This window comes from Heliangelus exortis, chromosome 3 (assembly GCF_036169615.1).
Source record: "Heliangelus exortis chromosome 3, bHelExo1.hap1, whole genome shotgun sequence".
NCBI classification, from domain to species: Eukaryota; Metazoa; Chordata; class Aves; order Apodiformes; family Trochilidae; genus Heliangelus; species Heliangelus exortis.
Genome location: NC_092424.1, coordinates 16849822 through 16870084, shown reverse-complemented (window position 1 = coordinate 16870084; position 20263 = coordinate 16849822). Strand labels below are relative to the sequence as shown.

Below are 20263 nucleotides of genomic sequence, written 5' to 3'. Positions count from 1 at the left end.
CCGAACAAGGAATTTTAATTTTAGGTCAACTATTGAACTAGGTCAACATCCAGTTCACAATGTCTACAGATAGTGGGCATAGCCAGTCACTACGGTAAGTTTATTGAAGCACCAAGCTCCACACAAGACTGTAAAATACAATTTAAACTACTAGTAAGAAAGCTTCTTCAAGTCAACAATACTATTAAGGGCCAGAGTTTAAGGAGTAAGTTTTCACCTTCCAAGCTATTTTAAGACAGCCAATCCACTGCATAAGCAAACCAAACTGCTACATACTGAAACACAGAGCAGCAACTCTATTGAACAATTCCTGTAAATAATTCAAGGATACATTGAAACAGTATGGGTAAATTGTAATTTTTTTTATTGGAAAACAAATATACAACTTGGAATGGATTTGAGGCAAATCGTGCCATAAGCAGATTTTTTTGAAAATAAGTGGCTAAACAAAGTTTAAAAAGCATAGTAACAAGAGGAGAAAATGTTTTCTGGTACAGGACCAGCAGTACAAAAAAAACCTTGTGTACGAGTACCTGGATAAATCACCCGTTTTGCATTAGTGCAACTTAAGTTTCATATTGTTGACTGTCAATCGTCCACAACGTTAAGACTCCACATTTCAACAACATGTTACAGGTATGGCCACAAACAAGTTACTGTGAAGTAAACCAGGAGAACGAATTTTACAGTGCATTAGCCACATGTATATATACTATTCACATGGGTTTATCCTGCATTTAGCTGCAAGAGACCTTATGCTCCATCACAGAAAGCAGAACAGATTCCTTTATGTACTGGAGACCTAGAGCCAGCATGTTGCTTTAAAACTAAGGAATTGCTAATGCATGGTAAAACCTAGCTTACTTTATGTAACTTGTTACACTAGGCATACCGAAGTCTCCTAAAGAAAGCTACTTTTTTTTTAAAAAAACAGACAATCCAGATGTTCCCTCAGTTAACCAACTCCATCTAACTTTAGATGTGCAGAAGGGCTTAAATATCCAGAGTAAGCCACATGCAACATTTGTTACTTAGATCAATTTTCCAAAAATCAGAACAATGACAGTAAGAGAAAGGAGAAAAACATGGAGGAATGGCCTTCTAATTACTATACATGCATATTCTTTTGACAGTAAGGGAAAAACCTTTTACAGATAAGTTACAAACAGAGAAAAGGCAAATAAACAATTTTGTACAAGAAATTTAACACATTCTGTACAATGTCTTCACTTCGCTGTCATCATTTGTACAAACTCTGTAAAAGGAAAAAGTTGCACAAGTTAGAGAAAAAAATCCAAATTTCAAGATCTGAAAAGTGACCTGCCTTACTAGTGCTTAAGACTATTCCACAACTATGTTCCCAGTTACATTAAAAACCATCTTCAAAACAGCCCCCTTTTCTAATGATCACACCTAAAACCCTCCTATTTTTAAATGGCAAGACATGGCTACTTTTATGAACAAAACTGGTTCTTCAGTGAACTGGTTAACACCCTTCCTTTCAAAATAAAGAATTAGAGGGTCCTCAAGCTCACCAACACACAGGCAGGGACAAGATCCCTAAGAATGACTAAAGAGATCAGCAGAAATTGTGTTGAAATGACAAATCAGTTAAGTAGCTGTACAAGCAAGACATTCTGTTAGTTTTTATTTTTTCAAAGGAGAATAACTCAAGTCCTACTTATTTTGCCTGACTGGCTTTAAGCAACTGAATCATTGCTTATTCACAGCACAAAGTTAGATGCCACTAAGAAAGATTCTTTGCTTCTCTTGCTGAACAGTGGTTTCAGCTACAGTAACAAAAAGGAAAAAGACACCTGAAAGGCCTTAACTGGTTGTCAGAGTTTCCAAATAGCAACTGGAAACAAGAGGGATAGCTCTAAACAATCTATTCTTAAGTAATTATGGAGGAGCAGCAGCCTTATTTAAAAAAATGCTTTTTTACTCAGATGAGTGCTTATTCGGAGGCCAAAAAGGCCTTAGAGGGAAGAGTCACACCTACACCTCAGAAACAGTAAGGGTATATAATCTGGAAACACCCTAGCTCTTTTCTGCAAGATGTTTAGAAAATGAAAATGGAAACTACCTTAGTGTTTCCAAGCTGCTAAGCAACTAACAGAACTCCTCCTGCTTGCATGATTTAAGCTTCAATCCGAGAAAAAAGGAAATAAAAAAGCTACTACTGCAGCTAATTGGTGTGAATCATTTATAAGGTCTTCTAAAGTTTTTTAAATTTCTATGTATTTTAGAGGCCTTCCCCCTTTAATTGGTATTTTTTTAAAAAAATGTGTGATTTACTACACTAAACATTCATTACTAAACAGAACAGCAGTATGTGATCATCTCTGCTAGCTTCTTTATTGTAGTGGTCATTAGACTTAGTAACTTATTTTTTACATCACACAGATGAATAGCCTTTTTTTGCCTTTGACACAAAGGCAAAATAACCTACACAATAACCTACTCAAAAATACAGAGGTACAAAATATACACACTGAAAGACATCAGCTTAAAGGAACCCTAACTGCTGGGAAGATCATATTGCCCTATTTCAACTTGGTGTGGCCATCAGCAACTACACAATCACAAGCATAGGAAGTGATAGGCAAAAATAGCCAGTTAAGAACTCCTTACCTTCATAGTTTACTTGACCATCACCATCAATGTCTGCTTCCCTAATCATTTCATCAACTTCTTCATCTGTTAGCTTCTCCCCAAGATTTGTCATCACATGACGGAGTTCTGCAGCACTAATGTAACCATTACCATCCTGGTAGAGGAAAGAAGGCAGTTTGGTATAGCCTTGCCTAAGGCGCCGAGCAACTGAAATGTAACTTAATAACACTTCAGAGCAAGTTGAGCTGTAAGAAGGTAGCCATTTAACCACAAGGTAAGCAAGAGCTAAGTGCACCTTCAGTATTGTCTAAGATCTCAGTCTTAAAAGGACATTTAAAAAACAACTTATCCAATACAGTCTAATCTGGCTGGCCTATCCTGAAACATTCTTTAACCACTGACAAAGCAATTAGCACCTTTTGCTATCTTTTTACACGGCAAGTACCTACTCAATCATGTGACTGTCTGGTTCACGCATCCTTCTTAGACCTGAAGTTACTTCTCATTCACTTGTTTTCTCAAAGTTGAACACAAAGCCACAAGGCCCTCAGAGGCCACTTTTTGCATATACCAGCATACACTAGTTGGGACACTGGATATCAAAGATATAGAACTCCAGACTGACTACTCTTTTCTCAAACCCCTATCTTCTGTTTAGACATACATCTTGATTAAGAAGCTGAGTTAACTTTAGACTCATTTAGCAACTTGCTTAGTGAAAACTAAGTCAAAAATTTAAAGCATTACCATTTTAAATATTTAAGCAATTTCCCTGCCACCCTTGTACAAGTATTTCAGTACCATCACAAGAGGTAGCCTAACAGTATTACCCACTGCTCTCATAATGACTCATTGGACTTTCATGTATGGTACCACAGTAGGCTGAATTTTAGAGTAAAAAGTTAATCTAGAGGTTCTGTATGATAGGAATGCAGATACCCCTCAGTTCTGTGAAAAAGCTCAGTAGAAGCCAGACCAAGTTTTTGTAACAGAAGTATTCGTTAAACATTTTAGTACCTTGTCAAACACACGGAACGCTTCTCTAATTTCTTCTTCACTATCTGTATCTTTCATTTTTCTTGCCATCATTGTCAGAAACTCTGGAAAGTCAATTGTGCCATTGCCTGCAAGACAGTTACTTTGTTAGAAACACACGTTTTAGGCACTTTACCAAATTACCTATTAGTAAAATCTTACCATCAGCATCTACTTCATTGATCATATCCTGTAGCTCTGCTTCTGTGGGGTTCTGACCAAGCGATCTCATCACTGTCCCCAACTCCTTTGTAGTTATAGTACCATCACCATCCTTGTCAAATAGTGAAAAAGCTTCTTTGAACTCTGTACAAGAAAATAGGAGTTAATTCCTTCAGCTCTCAAACGTTAAGTTTAACTGTGGAAGAATCCACTGCTGCTTATTATTATAAATTACCACGTTTCATTTCATTTTCAAGAAAATTTCAGTATACTGCTCCTTCTACTATAATTGTAAAGCCAATATGGAAGCACCAGTATCTGGAAATCAACCTGCCAGGATACCAGTCAACCACATTCTGACCTAGATGACAGACATCTATTTCAGAAGTATGCAGAGGTTTGCTACCATCTATCTTGAACAAGGACTTCCAATAAAAAGTTGAAAAGAACAGCCACCTACAGCTAGCATGACTCACATCCTTGGAACTGCTTATCTCATAAGAAAATAATACACTTTGAGAAATCAGGCTGCCCCAGAGTCATGGAGTCACAATCACTGGAGCTGTTAAAAAACAACATGTGGACATGGCACTTCATGACCTGCTTTAGTTGGCATGGTAGCATTTGGTTGCACTTGACCTTAGAGGTCTTTCCAACCCTAATGATTCTATGTTTCCAATAGCAGTTCTAACAGAGGAGAAAAGTCAATGAAAAAAGGTTTAATGAGACCAAACTAAACCCAGTTTCTCATTACAAACTCATTTCCCCTGGACATGCAAGTCTGAATGCTGCATGCTATGTGAAGCTGCTGTACCTAGCAGTGCAGGGATTAACATTTGGCCATACCTATAAAAAGAACTTTCTCCAATCTCTCTCTCCATTTGAGTTCTGCAGTTCTTCAGTCTATGTATATACACAACTCCAGTCAGTTGTTCATGGGGGAATATGACTGGAGTCTTTATTTCTGAAAAGCTGCTCTGAAAATTGCTTCAGCCTTACTGTATCCTGAAACAGCCTTCACAGTAGTCAAAACCTGCTGTAGGACTGCTTAACTATGTTTCAATGCTACCTCTTAACCCCCTACAATGGCTGTACTGCAGCCAGCAACATTAATACAAGCATAACTTGTTTAATTGTCCAGTCCAAAAATGGAGTTAGCTTTAATCCACGCCATCTGTTTGGCCACAGACCTTAAACTAGCTCACTGGGCTGTAGCAGCTTTTACACATATTACAGTCAAACATGAAAAACATACCCTACTCCCTTGTACAGTTCATATCTTTTTACAGATTTCAAGGCACCTGAAATCACACCTTTGGAGAACTCATTAGCTCAAGGGTTCTCCTGCATCAGAAATATTTCTAAGAATTATTTTTTTCAATGCTTCCAAGAAGCCAACTTTCCAGATGGTGGGTTTCCCAGACCAAAATTAGTCACAGTAAAAGTTGTGTTTTCACATGAACTGCATAAGGCCTTACTTTATGCATTTCATACTTTGAAACACTTGAGGTGAGTACAAGCTGGCAAGTGTTAAAAATGTAATTACAAAAATAGGCTTTTTATAGTTCATGAATTCATAATACCAGAGCCACAGTTGAGTCCCATCCAGGAAAAAACACTCCTCTACATCTAACAGTTTCAAGTGTTCCAAAAGCCAACTCCCACTGTTGAGAACATACGAATCAGAGCAAGGCTACCAAAGGACCCAACAAAACAGTTTAAAGCCAGTACTGTATAATCACAAAGAAACAGGCTGCTATAACCTGTACATGCAGTACCTCTCAAGCAGTCTTTCAGGCTAGTTTCAGTTAGCTTGGAGGCAAAGAGCTCTATTAGGAGTAAAGTTATACTGGGTAAGAAAAAGAGCTTTTGGGCCAAGAGCAGTAGAGAAGCTCAGTCAATCACAGAAGGACCTCAAAAGCAGAATATTAAATCTTCAGCAGTCAGGTACTCAAGTTTATACAGGGCATCTATTGTTAACAGCTTCATCCTTAGGTCGAAGACCAACTGTCACAAATACAAACATGAAGCTGACTCAGTAAGACTGGCCTTCTACAACACAGGCCAGTCCATGGTGTATTTTGAACACTTGAAATGAACCACTCAAAAAACATCTTTTACCTAAAGATGCTGTAGGCTAAGAAACAACCAGCTATGAACCAGAATCATAAAGTAACGCAAACGAAAGATGAGCAGCATATTTCTGTTTGAAATGCTGAACCAAGTTAAGAATATTATTAAAATACCTCTTTAACCACCTCTAGGAATCACCTCCAGTAATTAGAACAAAGGAATAACAACCTATGCAGACACAGTTTAGATTAGAACAAGAAAAACTTAGCAACTCAACTCTGACTTCCAGCAACAGAAAATTATAAAACACACCGCCTACACTTAAGAAACACCTTATTGACTCAATGTAGTGTGCAGATCAAATTCTTCCTCTGCTGAACTCCTCCATACCAAACTGCAAATGAAAATTATACCCTGCCAGAAAACTTGAGTGTGCCAGCATTAGAACCACTCATCTTCAGGTCAGTCTACAAGGTTTCAACCTTCCCACCCTTCTTTCCTCCCTTGCGTGAAAGGAAAAGACTACTTCCAGGCCCCATGAAAGAAAGGTTAGTCCAATACAATGCAAACTCTGACACCCTAGCTCAAAATGTCCTGTTTTACAATAGTTTGTGGCACCTCTGCCCCACATCACCTTTGCAGATGAAGTGGTAGCCTTCAGTGACCTAATATGTTCAGTGAAGCAGAACTACCATTCCCACACACAGTTCAGCCAGCTATGCCTGTAACTTCTATAGAAGAATGTCAATTGTTCTCTTCACTGCTAGCAAGAGCTTAACACTTAAACATGACTATTTCTCCTGTGAAATAAATTCTAACTAACTATTGCAGTCAGATGCCCAAGAGGGAACCACAGAACACTACAGAACACCATGCATAGGCCTACTTGTTCAGTGTGCCCATTTAGACCTCATACAAGTCTAGTGGACAGAACTATAGCCCACTAGACCAGTTGCTTTGGGACAAAAGCAGATTTACAGATATTTTTTCCCTGTCCACCCACAGGAAACTGTTCTGACCTATATACATTTCCAATACAGTGCTTAACCAAATGGTCACCCATTAGACTCAGCAACTTCAAATCTTACTAATGTAGCTGCAGCTACCATTCACGTTCTGTACCTACTCAGCTCTCAAAAAACAGTCTTTCATGTGAATAAACCTGACGTCTTTTACTCCTACCTAAAATGACAAGAGTCCTGTATGACCAAAGAGTTCCATCAGAAATAAAAACAGCTGGGATCTCTAACAGTTTTGTTATGCACTTAAATAACATTTATATATACAAAAATATAAATTATATATAAGAATATAATTTATGAATAATCTTTATATTCTGATGCTTTACAGCAGAGGTGGAAGACCTTTTTTAAGCACAGAAGTGCCTGCTTTAACTACTCCGGACTTCTGTTTAAGAAATGTAATGTAATCTCTACCTTGCAGCACCATTTTCCCAAGCCCACCTTCAAATCAAAAGCAAGGTATCTTCAGATAAGCTGCAATGGAATGGGCAAGGGGCTAAAGCCTTTAAAACCACAGTCTCTGTAAAACATGCAAACTGCACACGTAACAGTTTTTCCATTCAAAAAAATGGCCTTCAATATCAAAACTAAGCAGACTGCTTTATCAGCTGCAACCCTTCCTAAGCAGAAGTAGGGATGGCTTCCCAACAGGACAGCAGCCTTCACATCAGAGGTTTACAGTTTACTTTGCAAACACATGTTCTTCAAAAAGTGTCACAGGTGAACTTAAAGTGGCAGGCCAGTTTACCCTGGGTCAAAGTTAGACATTTATTCTTTTCTAACAGACTTACTCCAGTATGGCAAGCTTATCAATATTCACTTTTGGCTCTGAGAACTATATACTACCATTACTGAACTGCTAACATTTGCACTAATACAGAGGTAGCATTAACGCACTTCCTGTGTATATTCCATATTCAGCTACATCAACTAACAAAGCATCTACAGTGAAGAACTGGAATAATTAACCATAATTGAAAAGACAACAGTAACAACTGCTAAAGCCTGCTCCAACTGATCACAAAGCCTTTAAGATAGGAAGGCCGCTTCCAGAAAAAAATTCATGAGCTGAACTAGATTTGGCTTGTGCTTACTCATAAGACAGTACCATGGTAACAAATAAATAGACTAAGGACTTTCCACGAAACCATAATTAGTCTCCTATGAGTTACAGCAAGCTTGTGAAGTCTAAAAGCTACAGAACACTTCAAATTTGGCAATTATGGTAAAAACAAAGTAGCCCATTATGACACTTCTGTTTAATGCAGTGTCTTAAAGAGCTACACTGTAGTTAAATAGCAACACCTCTCTCACACTGTTACTTGCATGCTTGAGCTAGTACTATTATATCAGAAGAACACCCTCTAAAATAGTTTTATGTGATGGCTACACACATCTAGACTTTCTAGTATTAACACTACACTTGTCATATGAGGAACCCTGAAGTTTGTTAATGTCCATGGCAATGCTGAATTCTGCATTACCAGTTAAGTCTTGTCACACTGAAGCTGAAAGCAGGTCTTCAGAGAGCAGTGACAGATACTTGTTTGTGCAGCCTGCATGAGTAGGTAACACACTAACCAGAAGTTTTCACCACTAGCAGACAGTTGCCCAGTGCACAAAACCCATCCTTAGTGGGGCAATACAAAGATAAGAGATGTGTATTGAAGTATTTCAGAGCAAGTGCCAGACCATCAGAACAGTGTGCAGAACATTTATGTCCAAGTCCACAATGCAGTTCCAAATATGGAATATCAAGAGCTGTCATCATGAAGCTGGCCTCTGCTGTCACAGAAACCAGCCACTACAAAACATCTCCACTGACAGGAGACCACAAACTACATTATTTTTGCCCCCTGTTAGAAAAGCACTCCAGATTCCAACTCCAAGTCTCCACCAGAGATTCACACACATAAACACCACTTTCAGTTTGCGCTTGGGACAATTCTGTAGTCTTGAGAGGAAAAAAAAAAAAAGTCCCAAAACTATTAGCTAGTTAAAGCCATGAGGATTATCTATTTAGAGGACAAAACTTCAAACAGAGACCATGCTGCTTTTACAGACTTTAAAACTTAGCTGACAAATTAAAACATTCCACAATACTACTTCAGTATCTAAGAAAGATAAATATCTTGTGTAACACTGTCACTGGATTAAGAGATGTGCCAGGTCAAGTAGGAGTAGAAACACAGCAAGTAAAAACCTCACCTGCAATCTGCTCTTCTGTCAGTTGATCAGCCTGAAATAAAAGAGAATATCATTATAGTTTTAGCAAAAGTTCAAGGCAAAATAAGAGAGACTTGTAGAGGCCTCTGAATATGCTAGCTGCTCTTCAGGATTAATACACAGCCTTCTGAAATAGTTCTAAATAACACTGCTCAAAAGTCATTGGGATTGAATGCTAAGTAAGAACTGGCAGTCTGTCCTCATTTCCTGACCCTGCAATATCTGGTACACCCAAATACAGGATTACCATGTGTATCAATTACGCAAGTGACACTAGCAAACTCAAGGCACACAGGTCCCTCTAGACTGGTTTTAAACGCTCATTAACAAATGGACTACTGGTAATAATACTTTGGTAAACTGGCCTCAGCTTTAACACTAAACACTTCATGTCTAAGTAACACGGCAACAACTTCCAAACCCCAAATTTAAGGCAGACTACTCTCCTTCTGCAAAGCTGCAATGCTGTAATGAGAAAAATATACTCCTCTATAGGAATAAATTATCCCTTGATTAACCTGAAGCTTCATGTTCTAGACCTGACCATAAAAGATAAAGAGTCCATAAAATCAATAATAGCAGCTTCAGCAAAACTGAATTTGAATGCATTTGTCATATAACTATCTGGATTTTTCAGACCATAGCATAAGGTAGTTTACAGGGCCATTAGAGAAAGGTTCAGTGGCATAAGACTATTTGTATACCAGTTGGGTAAGCCCCAGTTTATAACTCATTCTGCTCTATCACTGAATAGCTTTGAACCAACTAGATTTGACAGCAATAGAAACACTTTTCTAGTCCAAATTCAAAATGAACTTCTGTCTTGAAAGAGCACAAAGGTGTTTGAGGAATGCAGAAATATTTGGCCTTCTTCAGACAAATTCTGCATAGTTTCAGTGGAGTGGCAGTAACAATGACATACAACTCCATCAAGGATGCTCCTTGAACTCTTTATCCCATAGTACTACAGCACAGTTAAAAAGCACACTTTAAAAATACATAAAAGATATGTTGACTGCCTAATCTCAGAGCCCTTTTGATTTTGTTCCTATTGTGACCAATTCAGCAATAACCTTTTTATAATTACTGCAATACTGACAGCTAGAAACATCTTCAGTCATTAGCTGTGCCCCCAAATGTGTCAATACAGTAGTTATCTGTCAATCAAACACTTAGAGAAAGGTATATATACCACCTATCAATCTTCACTTTACTAATTTCAATTTGAGTTACATTTCTATATTGCATAGAAACTTAGAATTTATCAGCTTCTGGTTATCCTTCCTGTGACATATATGAAGTTAGACGCTTAAGCAACCACACAGGAGCTAAACTGCTTACAAAAAAATACACATAAAATAGCCCAAGATAAAGGCCACAATCAAGTGATTTCTCAGACTGTCTATGGTTCCAAGAATCAAGACCACACTACTAAGCAACTTTAGAACAGCCAGTGATTATCTGCAGATATAGACTCCATTCGTTCTGATTTCAGCAGCTGTAGGAAGTAATCCCATGTAGGCTGAACTTTGATCATTCAGGGTGGCAGCAACACTGCTCAGAACATGACCAATTCGCCATTAGGCTTTGAGATGGAAGCAGGCTGCTGATCCTTTAGCAGAAGCCTTAGCCTTTCACAGGTCTGGAGTGTATCAACACAGAGAGACTCATACCTTTGCATACTGTTTACATTTTTATTGCTTTAGTGAAGAGAGTGATGCGCTACATTTCTGCAGGATATTTATCCCCACAGAAAGCTGTAGATCAGATTTAAGTAGAAAGTTTATTTAGGTAAATACTTATGGGTTACCAAGTTGAGTCACATAATATTTCTTATAAACAGTTTTTATATAAAAGACATGACATTAACCAGTGTTTAAGCTGTTAAGTGTTCCTGGACTCTTCCTTACTTTTTCAGCAACCTAAAACCTCCTAAAACCGCCACTAACCATACATTTGGATAAGCTCTGTCACTACCTGTAAGAGCTGCAGTGTTTGAGGAGAGCATGAAGCTTATTTGAAGCCACAGGTATAGGGCAGTTGAAAGATAAGCTCAGAGGTGGGGCAAGGTTGAACAAACACCATCTGTACTCTGCAGTGCTAGGCTCTGCAGGGGCTGCTTCGCAACAGCAGTAAAAGGCGGAGCCAGCAGCTCTGCCAGATCTCTCCCTCCTCCCATGCCATTCAGGTGGAGGAGGGCTACGAGCCCAGATCCATGCCTGTGAGTTACAGGCCACTGTGGTCTCGTCTTGTTCTGAATTTAAGCTAGATACTCACGCAACATTCATGTGACAGAACACACACCTTCGCTAATGCAGCACACCTGCATTAACAATGAAATTTCAAAGGTAACATATCTATACTTAAGTTTTGACATGTTCCTTACTATGGCCAAGATCAACCAAAAACCTCCTTTGAATGAAATTGGGGAACCCCACACAGATTTGACACAGCGTTCTCCGATTTATGTTGCAGCACTTTCATTTTCACTGCAACAGTTCCCATCCCCCAGCCTCCAGATTATGCCGAGAGACTGACAAAGAACCTAAGCCTTCTAAGAAAGAAGGGGAGCTGTTGTGTGTGCAGCAGTCTCAATGGCACACGCAGCCTCTAGAGGTGGTATTTCATTACAGTCATAGCTGCTATGCAGTAATCAGTTTGGAAGATTCTGAACAGAGATAATACTGCCTGATGGAAAGCTATCAGCGAATCACAGAACCGATAATAGTGCTTCCCCTCCAGGACTTGGCATTTGTGTACTTCACAGGTGCCAGATGTGAACAGACAGTTCTATTCTGGAAAGATTTAACTGAAAAATAAAAACTAGGCACACTAGCATATAAGGATAAAGTTACATTCATAGTAGGTTAGCTGATTTTGGGAGCAACATATTCTGCTTTATCTAGCATGTACAGTACTGGACAACATATTCACAGGTTTAGCCGGTCTGGTCTGCCAGGATAAACTGTAACCACAGTCAAAATGTCACTGTGTCTCCTGGACACACCCATTTTTACATAGACTTTGCTTGAAGATACTCCATTTTTGGTTCTGCACAGATGATGACTAAAAGCAGCCAGTCTTTTGCTGCTAGATTCACCGATTTATCTTTATAGATGGTTTGCTGTATAGGTTCACAATACAAGCAAAATAACACATTCAGGCTTCTGTTCACCTGATTTCTTTGCCTAAAGAGAGCACTTTAAGAAAACCTTAATTTTAGGTACCCATCGTTCACATTAAACATGGCAAGTTGATAGTGATCTGATTCCTTAAAACCATGTAATGAATGAAAAGGCAATTCCTCTATATTGGATCTTCTCTTAATGAGAAGATAATACTAAGTAGTCGTTGGTGCTGGTTTTGTGACAGAATTGTTCCTTTTTGTATGTTTTTCAGTATCCATTTGTTTTAATAATAATAAAAAAGCTAAATTCATCTCCTTTCGGCCGAATTTGAAACAATTCTCCCGTTCCACAAAATATGTTCTGTTTAAGTAGCTGATCAAATCCTAAACAAACATATTGCTAAGAAAAATAAATTGCGCTTGATTAAGAAAATGCATGACTGTCCACCACAACGACCGAATCGGGAAGCCAAAACTTAAAAAACTAAAAAAATCCCTTGTTCAACAGAGCCACCGACAGCAAGACGTTAACATGAAATCGGCAGGGGAGAGAGAGAGAGGCTCCAACGCGAGCTGACAACAAGTCTAGCATGGAGGTAGATGGTGCAGTGAGGCAGCCTGCCCCTCATCATCATGCTGCTCAGAAGCTGCAGGGCTCCGCATTGCATTATTACGAGGCGCAACACACCTCGCTAGCGAGCCAGACATCTTAAGCGCCCGCAGCAGCCGCTGCCGCGCCGCTGGCTCCCCAGCCCCATTCAGCCGCACACGCTGGCTTGCCGGGAGGAGGGGAGGGGGGGGGGGAAGGGGGGGAGGAAGCGATAAGAAAGCGGAGCTGGTGCCATCGTGGCAGGCTCCTTCCCCCCTCCCGGCACCCCCCACGCGGGTCTCCTCCCAGAAGGAACCGTTATCTGCCGCTCTTCTCCCCCCCCTTCCTCCCCCCCACGCCCCCCAGACCAACATACGCCCCGACAAAGCGTCATGGCGCTCGAACCGAGTGGCAGTTTGAATTTTGAATCCGCACCAACGCCCCTGGGCGGGAAACGGACCCGGGCGGGATTCGTCCACCACTTCCTCCTACGCACACGGCGCCTCCGAGCAGGACCCTCCGCCTCAGCCTGCCCACGCTGCGCCCCCCGGCCGCAGCCAGGGTCGCTTTCACCCCTACCCCAATCCTTCTGCTGCCGGCGACCTCGCCTCACACCAATCAAATCACCTGCCCGTCCTTCCCCCCCTTTGCCCCCCCACTCCCCTCCCCAATCCGCACCCAACCACAAGGACCCCCACTCCCCCCAGCCCCCCCTACCCCCGCCCCCCCCCCCAACAACAGACCAGCACCCACAAAGCTATGGCACTACCCCATGCCGGGGGACTCACCATGGTGGCTCGGCCTGGCTGTGGGGTGTGGTGGAAGCTAACGGCTGCACAGAGCACTCGAGCAACCTGACCGCTCTACGGCGCGCCTCACACTGAGCCCTGCCCGGCCGCCAGCAGTGCCTCATAAACCTCCTCACAGCCAACACGGATCGCTCCGCGCCGCTCCCTCCCCCCTCCCTTTCCCCGCCAGGGAATGGAGCTGCGAAAGAAGTCCCGGCTCTCCGAGCGCCTCTCGGCGGCCCCCCCGCACCCCGAGCGCGTTCCCTTTCTACCCCTGGGCCCCCAATCCCCGGCGCAGGAAGGGGCAAGGTGCGGGAAAGAGAGGGGCTGCGACTGTCAAATGGCGGGAGGGGGTGCCGGGGTTGGGGGGGTGGCAGGCTGAGGTACTATTTTTCTGGGCGGAAGAGGATTTTAGAAAAAAAATGCCGAGGAGTGCGACGACTCCAGAAGGAGCTCTGTGATTGGTGGGTTCGTACCTGCAATGCGTCACTCGGACATGCACAGTCTGGGCTGGGAAGCGGTTACCCCTCCCCCCGCCCGCAGTGAGTTGCGGCCCGGATCGGTGGGGCCCGCTGCGGCGGGGCTGGACCGGACCGATATGGCCCCGGGAGGGTTTCCCGCTGCTGCCGGCCCGTCCAGTTCCCTGCGCCTGCAGAGCGTGGGTGGCCGGGGGAAGCTGGGTAGGGGGATGACGGGCGCTGCAGCAGGGTGTGCCGGTCGGGCAGGGCCCCAGCGCCCTGCTGCCGCCGCGGGCACGCGCATGAGGAGCGGCCGCCGCCGCCGCAAAGGGCCCGGGGAGGGGGGGGAGCAGCGGGGCAAGATCCGGAGCGACAGCACCAGCACCAGGCCTCCCCTCACCGACCGACAGTGCGGGCAGAGGCGGGAGCGGTGATGCGGAGGCGGGGAGGGAGACCCGTCTGGAGCAGATCCCGCGCCGCAGGCCTCGAAGGGGGGCCATGGCCCGGCTTGGGCTGCAGCCTGGCTTGGTGCATTGCCATGGGGCTTCAGCAAACTGCACCTGAGAAATGGATCCCCGAGAGTGCATTGCTAGAACATTTCAAGGCTTATCTCGCTGTGCTCCGGAAAGCGTCACCCACAGAGTTACTAAATGAGACTCAGCATCCAACATAGTCCAGAAAAATTCCCACCTTACTCTGCAAGCCAGAGATGCTTCATCTCTGCCCATAGCATTGTTTAAAGGAACACGTTCCCCTGTTACAAACCATGTACAGTCTGGTCTCGTGCCTGAGAAGGACAGATGGCCATCAATTATGAGCTAAAATCTCCAGTCTTACCAGATTTTTCTCCAAGACAAATTTGGGCAAATAACTCAAGACACGATTTTTAATCTTGCAAATATATTTTCAAAGGCACATAGTGTACTTAACAGATAATTAAATTGCTGCAATGTTGGCTGGCATTGAGTATGGCCTGCTTGTCATCTCTGAAAACCACAAAGATTATTCGGAGACCATAAATAAAGTATTAAACTTTGGAGTCCCAAGTCTGTCTTTTCTTACCTAAGTTTGAAAACAAATTACCAGACATGTTGCAATTTTAAATTACCTACTTTTGTACCTATTGCAAGAATTACTTACTTGATATTTACACAATACTGAGTGAATTATATTTTCTAATTTTTTTCTCATTACTGTTGTTAAACAAACCAGAGCAATGGCTTACACGCTAAAGAGATTTCACTTGTCTGTGCTCTCCACAGTAATTTTCTTTTATAGGCCATATAAATAGGATGTGCCTGGGAGGGGACTGGCATGAACAAACTCTTAACAAAAACACTGCAAGTTTTTCCTTCAGAATATTAATTTAAATTCTCAGGCTATCTCTCTTCAGAGGTAATTGTCTCTCAAATTCAAGAGCAAGGGGGAAAAAAGCAGGCTTCATTTTTTTAAAATAATCAGAGATCCCTCATCAGTGCCTCATGTCCTCTCTTCATCACTATGTGATCATAGGGAGTACGGAAAATGGTACCATATACTTAAATTTGGGCTTCAGCCTTATCATTTGCAGTTAGTTTGTGATGCATTAGCTTTTTAGGCCTCCTTTCCTCTTAGTTGTCTGCAAATCAAGCACATCTAAGCCATTGTGTTTTCGAATTTTGATAACATTTTAAAAATGTTTAGTATATACCTATGTGAATAAAATACTTGGCAGAGAAAGCAGTAAGTGCCAAGGTTATTGCTATGCATGGCTCCTCATACATCTGTGATATGAAATAGGAGCAAATCCCCACCTGTGGGGTCTGCCTGTGCTCGGTGCAGAGAGATGAGGCATCAAGATGGCTTCGAGCAGTCTTACTCTTCCCCATGCCTCTTCGGTTCTCCGTTAATGATTGCTCTGACGTTCCCAACTTCTGTGCAGTCCCAGAGGTGTGAATCACCACAGACAAGTTACTGACCAGAAAATTCATCACCTGCTCTAGATTTGGGATAAAAGTGGCATAGCACCACTCAGAGTGCATGTATGTCTCACTCTCAGATCTGGAGCAGAGCAGAGTGCTGGTGCCTCTGTGTAGAGCAAACCCATGGTCTGTGGAGATGCTACCCTGGGTCCTGGCAACTAAATGCCCTCAGGTATGTGCTGCTGGGCCTGATTTGCCACGTCCTTTCCTTGGCATCTGGTCTTCATCCTCACGTTATCCCAGAGAGGCAAAACATCTTGACACTATGCATCACAGGTGGATTATTCGGGTGCCAAGACTCAAGGGGTTGATTGAGATGAGGTATGGAAACATTTCTGTGAAGCGGGTCACATTTCTGTGAAGGATCCTGAGAGATTTGAAGAAAAGTACATGGAAAGGGTTGTACCAAGACAGCATGTTCTGCTCGAGTCCTGTTTCTGGAGTTTGCTGCTCACCTCCTCAGGGGCACAGAGGCTGTAGGAAACATGAGGCCCACAGTGAAAATAAAACATAAGCTCTTTCATGAGTGCCTAAGGGTCTGCTGTGGAGCAAGGATTGAAATGCAAGGACTTAAGGTCCAAGAGAACCTGACTGCCATACCATCTATTTCTGTATATGCTCATTAAAGTATTTGGTATATGTCATTTATAAAATTCCTTGTCCTCTTTTCAGTTACATTCATTTTTTTGAAAAGGTAGAAGAGATGGTCATTCAGAGCACACTCACTCTCCTGTGTGTTTCCTATATCCCCTGCTTCCTTGATCTCTTTGTCTCCCCTTTCTCTGTTCCTATGTGTCTCCTTTTTTCCATCTGCATTTTCCTCCAGCAGCACCCATTTCCTGTGGGTTTCATCACCACCCCCACCCTGCTTCCATCTGTTGGAGAGATCAGCCACGAAGTTAACTTGAAATTACACTACCAGTGAAATGACACGAACAACTACAGCAGCATTACTAGGCATTAAAGCAAACACCCCAGTGAAACTGACAGGAGAGGGGGGAATTTTTCCCTCTCACAAACAGGTTGTCAGCAATCTCAGGTAGATAAAACAGCAGTTTCTCAGGTATATTGAAGGCAGAGTCTTCTCTAAGTAGCCTAGAGAGGCAGAATTGCTTTCCAGCAGCCTTGCTGTCACTCCCTGCAGCCTGCATGTGCCATGAGAGGGAAGGAAATACATCAAATACCCATCCGCAGCTGCGGGCTACGACTCTGACACCTCTGACAGAGCAATAATGGGAATTGACTGTAATTTCTCTGTCGCAATGGTCCAGTATAGCTCCACTGCCTTGGACTTTTTAATGTCATAATTTCTCTCTCTGGTATGTAATTTAATGGATTTGTCAATGTTTGTGCTCTGTGCTGCTTTTTTTTTTTTGTTCCCCTCACACAAAAATATGGTCTCATAAAAGTCCAGTTTCAGGATTGGGGCAACAAATTAGAAAAGCAATTTGAGTTACAAGGTTAGGTGAGCTGTAAATGCCAGCAGTTTTCACAGTTACTTTATGTGGTGTATTTAATATTGTGTAAATTCAATTTGTTCTACCATTTTAATAATACTTTAATGGATTGTGTGGACTGATGTATAGAGAGCACTGTGCAGTGGTATAAAATGCTACCTCCTCAAGTTTTGCTATGTCATTTCTATGTAGATTATAGTAATAATTTGAACAACCTAATTAGAAACTAATTGTAAATTTTATAAGTTAATTTCTTAGGTAAGAAAAAAGAAGTTCTCTACAAACAGAGAGCAGTAGCCTAATATTTAACTAACTTTTACATATACAAGGAAAATAGCTCATGGCTGATTTTGCATTATGGGTCTTATTTTTTTCCAGCTTTGTAATAGAGAAACCTGGCACCCTGAAGAAGGCCTTTATCTCCAGTTCCAACTTTAAATCATGCAGCCAATGCCATGGGGATAAAACTAAGATTTATATCAGTATTTCTCCACCCAGATGTACTTGGGAGGCCCATTCAGTCCTCATCAATTAAAAACTTCGCTTTGTGCAAAATTTTAAGGTGCTGAACGAGACATCCTTATATCTGATATCCTGAGGGTATATAATGGTCATCCAGCTACCTTTGTCTCACCTGGATGGCAGCAGCAGTTTCGAAAAAAATAGAAGCTTGTGGACTGTATGGGATGGAAGACACCTCCTCTAATATAAAGAGAGCTGTGAGAATAGCAGGGCTTTCTCCTGTCATCTTTGAAAAGCCTTGCACTGTCCTTTGTGCCTGATCCCTGAAGCAGCCACACCTGGACTGCATAGCCCCTGGGTTGGCATTTATAGAGAACAGGACAGGGGATTCCCCCCAGCACTTTAGTTTGGCTCTGTTAATGTGGAAGGCAATGCAAACATATCCAAATTATTGTGTCAGTACCTCTGGTAGGTACTAAGGCAGCTCTGGCAGCGTGGTGCTCAGCAAGGACAATCAGGCCCACTGAAGAAGCCCTTTGAGTTAATGGATTCAGAGAGTTCTATTGTGGGGATTACAGGCTCCCCTACTCAAGGATTGATCTTGTAAAGCTGATTCAGGTACCCTAAAGCTGAGTCTCTACTATGAACATTCAAGACAGAAGAATCAAAAAAGTCAAAAAAAACCCAACAAAAACTGGGAGAGGATGGAGGAAAGTGTCAGATCTAATCATAAACTCTAGCCTAGGATTAAAAGTAGAAAGCCAGTGGGACCCACAATCTTTGCTTTATGTTTTTTCTAAAAGATATAAACAACTGCTTCCATTTTATGACTATTTCTGATGGAACATTGTCCATAAACCTGCAGTATTTTTATGGACCTCTATGGGGGAAACATAGCTCTAGGTCTTCATCTCATCAGCGTATCATTCTGGAAGGTGAGAAAGCTGCCTGGGCAGAGGCAGGAGGAGGTCCTCTTTCAAAACCATGTCCTTAAAGTACAAGAATAGGTAGGCCTCAGCACTAAATGTGGGCACAGTCTTGCTTTTTTTGTGTTTCATTTTCTAAAATACCATAATAGGAGGCAGAGCATAAAAGCCATATTTTCTCCAAGTTAGCAGAAATCTCACAGTTATCATCTGTAGCACAGTCCCATTTTCCAGGGACTGAAAATAGTAACATAACACTTACAGGAGGTAGCATAAAGTCCAGGAAATTGCTGAATGTATTCCAATGTCTTTAGATTCTGCAAAAGCTTCTTTTTCTTTCCTTTGACGAGCTGTAAGAGGAAGAGGAAGTCTTCAAGAGTCTCTTTCCTTTTGACGAGCTGTAAGAGAAAGAGAAGTCAAGAATCACCTGCACATCCCCACATGGGCCAGAAGCCTTCATCACTGAGAACCTCCACACAATTATTATCATTGCAGTGCTTACAGGTGCACTGAGTGAGTCATAAGCCATTTAAACTGTGTGCTGCATGTCTGTGGACATGGTAACAAACCTCAGTCTCAAATGGAGACTCTGTTCAGTTTGCTGACTATGACTGAGGAAGTACTTGCAAATGCACAGTGTCTAGGATTTTGCCATTTTCACTGGGAAAACTCATCCAGAATATGCTTATTAACAAGCAGTCTATGCCGTTGTTATGGGTTGATTTCAATTTGCCTGAAGCCAAGCCCACAAAATATGGGGTGAAGGAGGAGCATAATGGAATTAATAAACTTGACAAAATGCATCCAAGCAACTGTTTAAACTTCCCCTGGTGTGGGAATTTAAGGAGACACTGGGTAAGGAAGAACCTGGTAATTCTCCACTTTGATAGGAAGAGAAGGCTAGAGGGAAAATACGCTTTTCCAGGTCTGAAGACAGTTTTGGTGGCTTTCTACATGGAGGGTTTTAATTGCAAGTTTTTAATTATTACTATTTATTAACAACAACAAAAAAAACCCAAAACAGAATAATAGCTAACTCCTATTAAAAAATTACTGGGGGAGGTAAAGTAGTGCTTATAATAGTGCTATTGCTGCAACCTTAATTAGGGCATAGTGCCAAAAGCTCTGTGATGAAAAACAAATCAATGTAGTGATTAAGTTTTCCCATTACATTTTTGGGGGGAATGAAATATCATGAAATATTTATATTTTGCACAATTCCTACTAGGGACCAGGGCATACAGGGCTGCTTTACAACAGAAGGATTTTGCTTAAAACCATTGCAAGTAGACAGCTGGTGGAACTGAAGGTTAAAATATGTTTTCATTTTCTAGTGACAGCACAGGATGAAGCGCTTATTG

General features: G+C 41.9%; 1 protein-coding gene and 1 long non-coding RNA gene across 2 annotated transcripts; both read right to left on the bottom strand.

The window, feature by feature from the left end:
* Nucleotides 1–347: 347 nt before the first annotated feature.
* Nucleotides 348–14029, bottom strand: CALM2 (calmodulin 2). The gene is made up of 6 exons (XM_071739411.1): nucleotides 13639–14029; nucleotides 9117–9147; nucleotides 3814–3957; nucleotides 3634–3740; nucleotides 2635–2770; nucleotides 348–1255 (listed from the first exon to the last, which is right to left on the bottom strand). The coding sequence occupies exons 1-6, from the start codon at nucleotides 13639–13641 to the stop codon at nucleotides 1227–1229; spliced, it is 450 nt and encodes a 149-aa protein (XP_071595512.1). The 5' UTR covers nucleotides 13642–14029; the 3' UTR covers nucleotides 348–1226.
* A 939-nt stretch (nucleotides 14030–14968) lies between these two features.
* LOC139794184 (uncharacterized) lies at nucleotides 14969–19423 on the bottom strand. Its single transcript, XR_011725000.1, has 2 exons — nucleotides 19165–19423; nucleotides 14969–16531 (listed from the first exon to the last, which is right to left on the bottom strand). It is a non-coding gene; the product is annotated as an uncharacterized lncRNA (long non-coding RNA).
* Nucleotides 19424–20263: the final 840 nt, after the last annotated feature.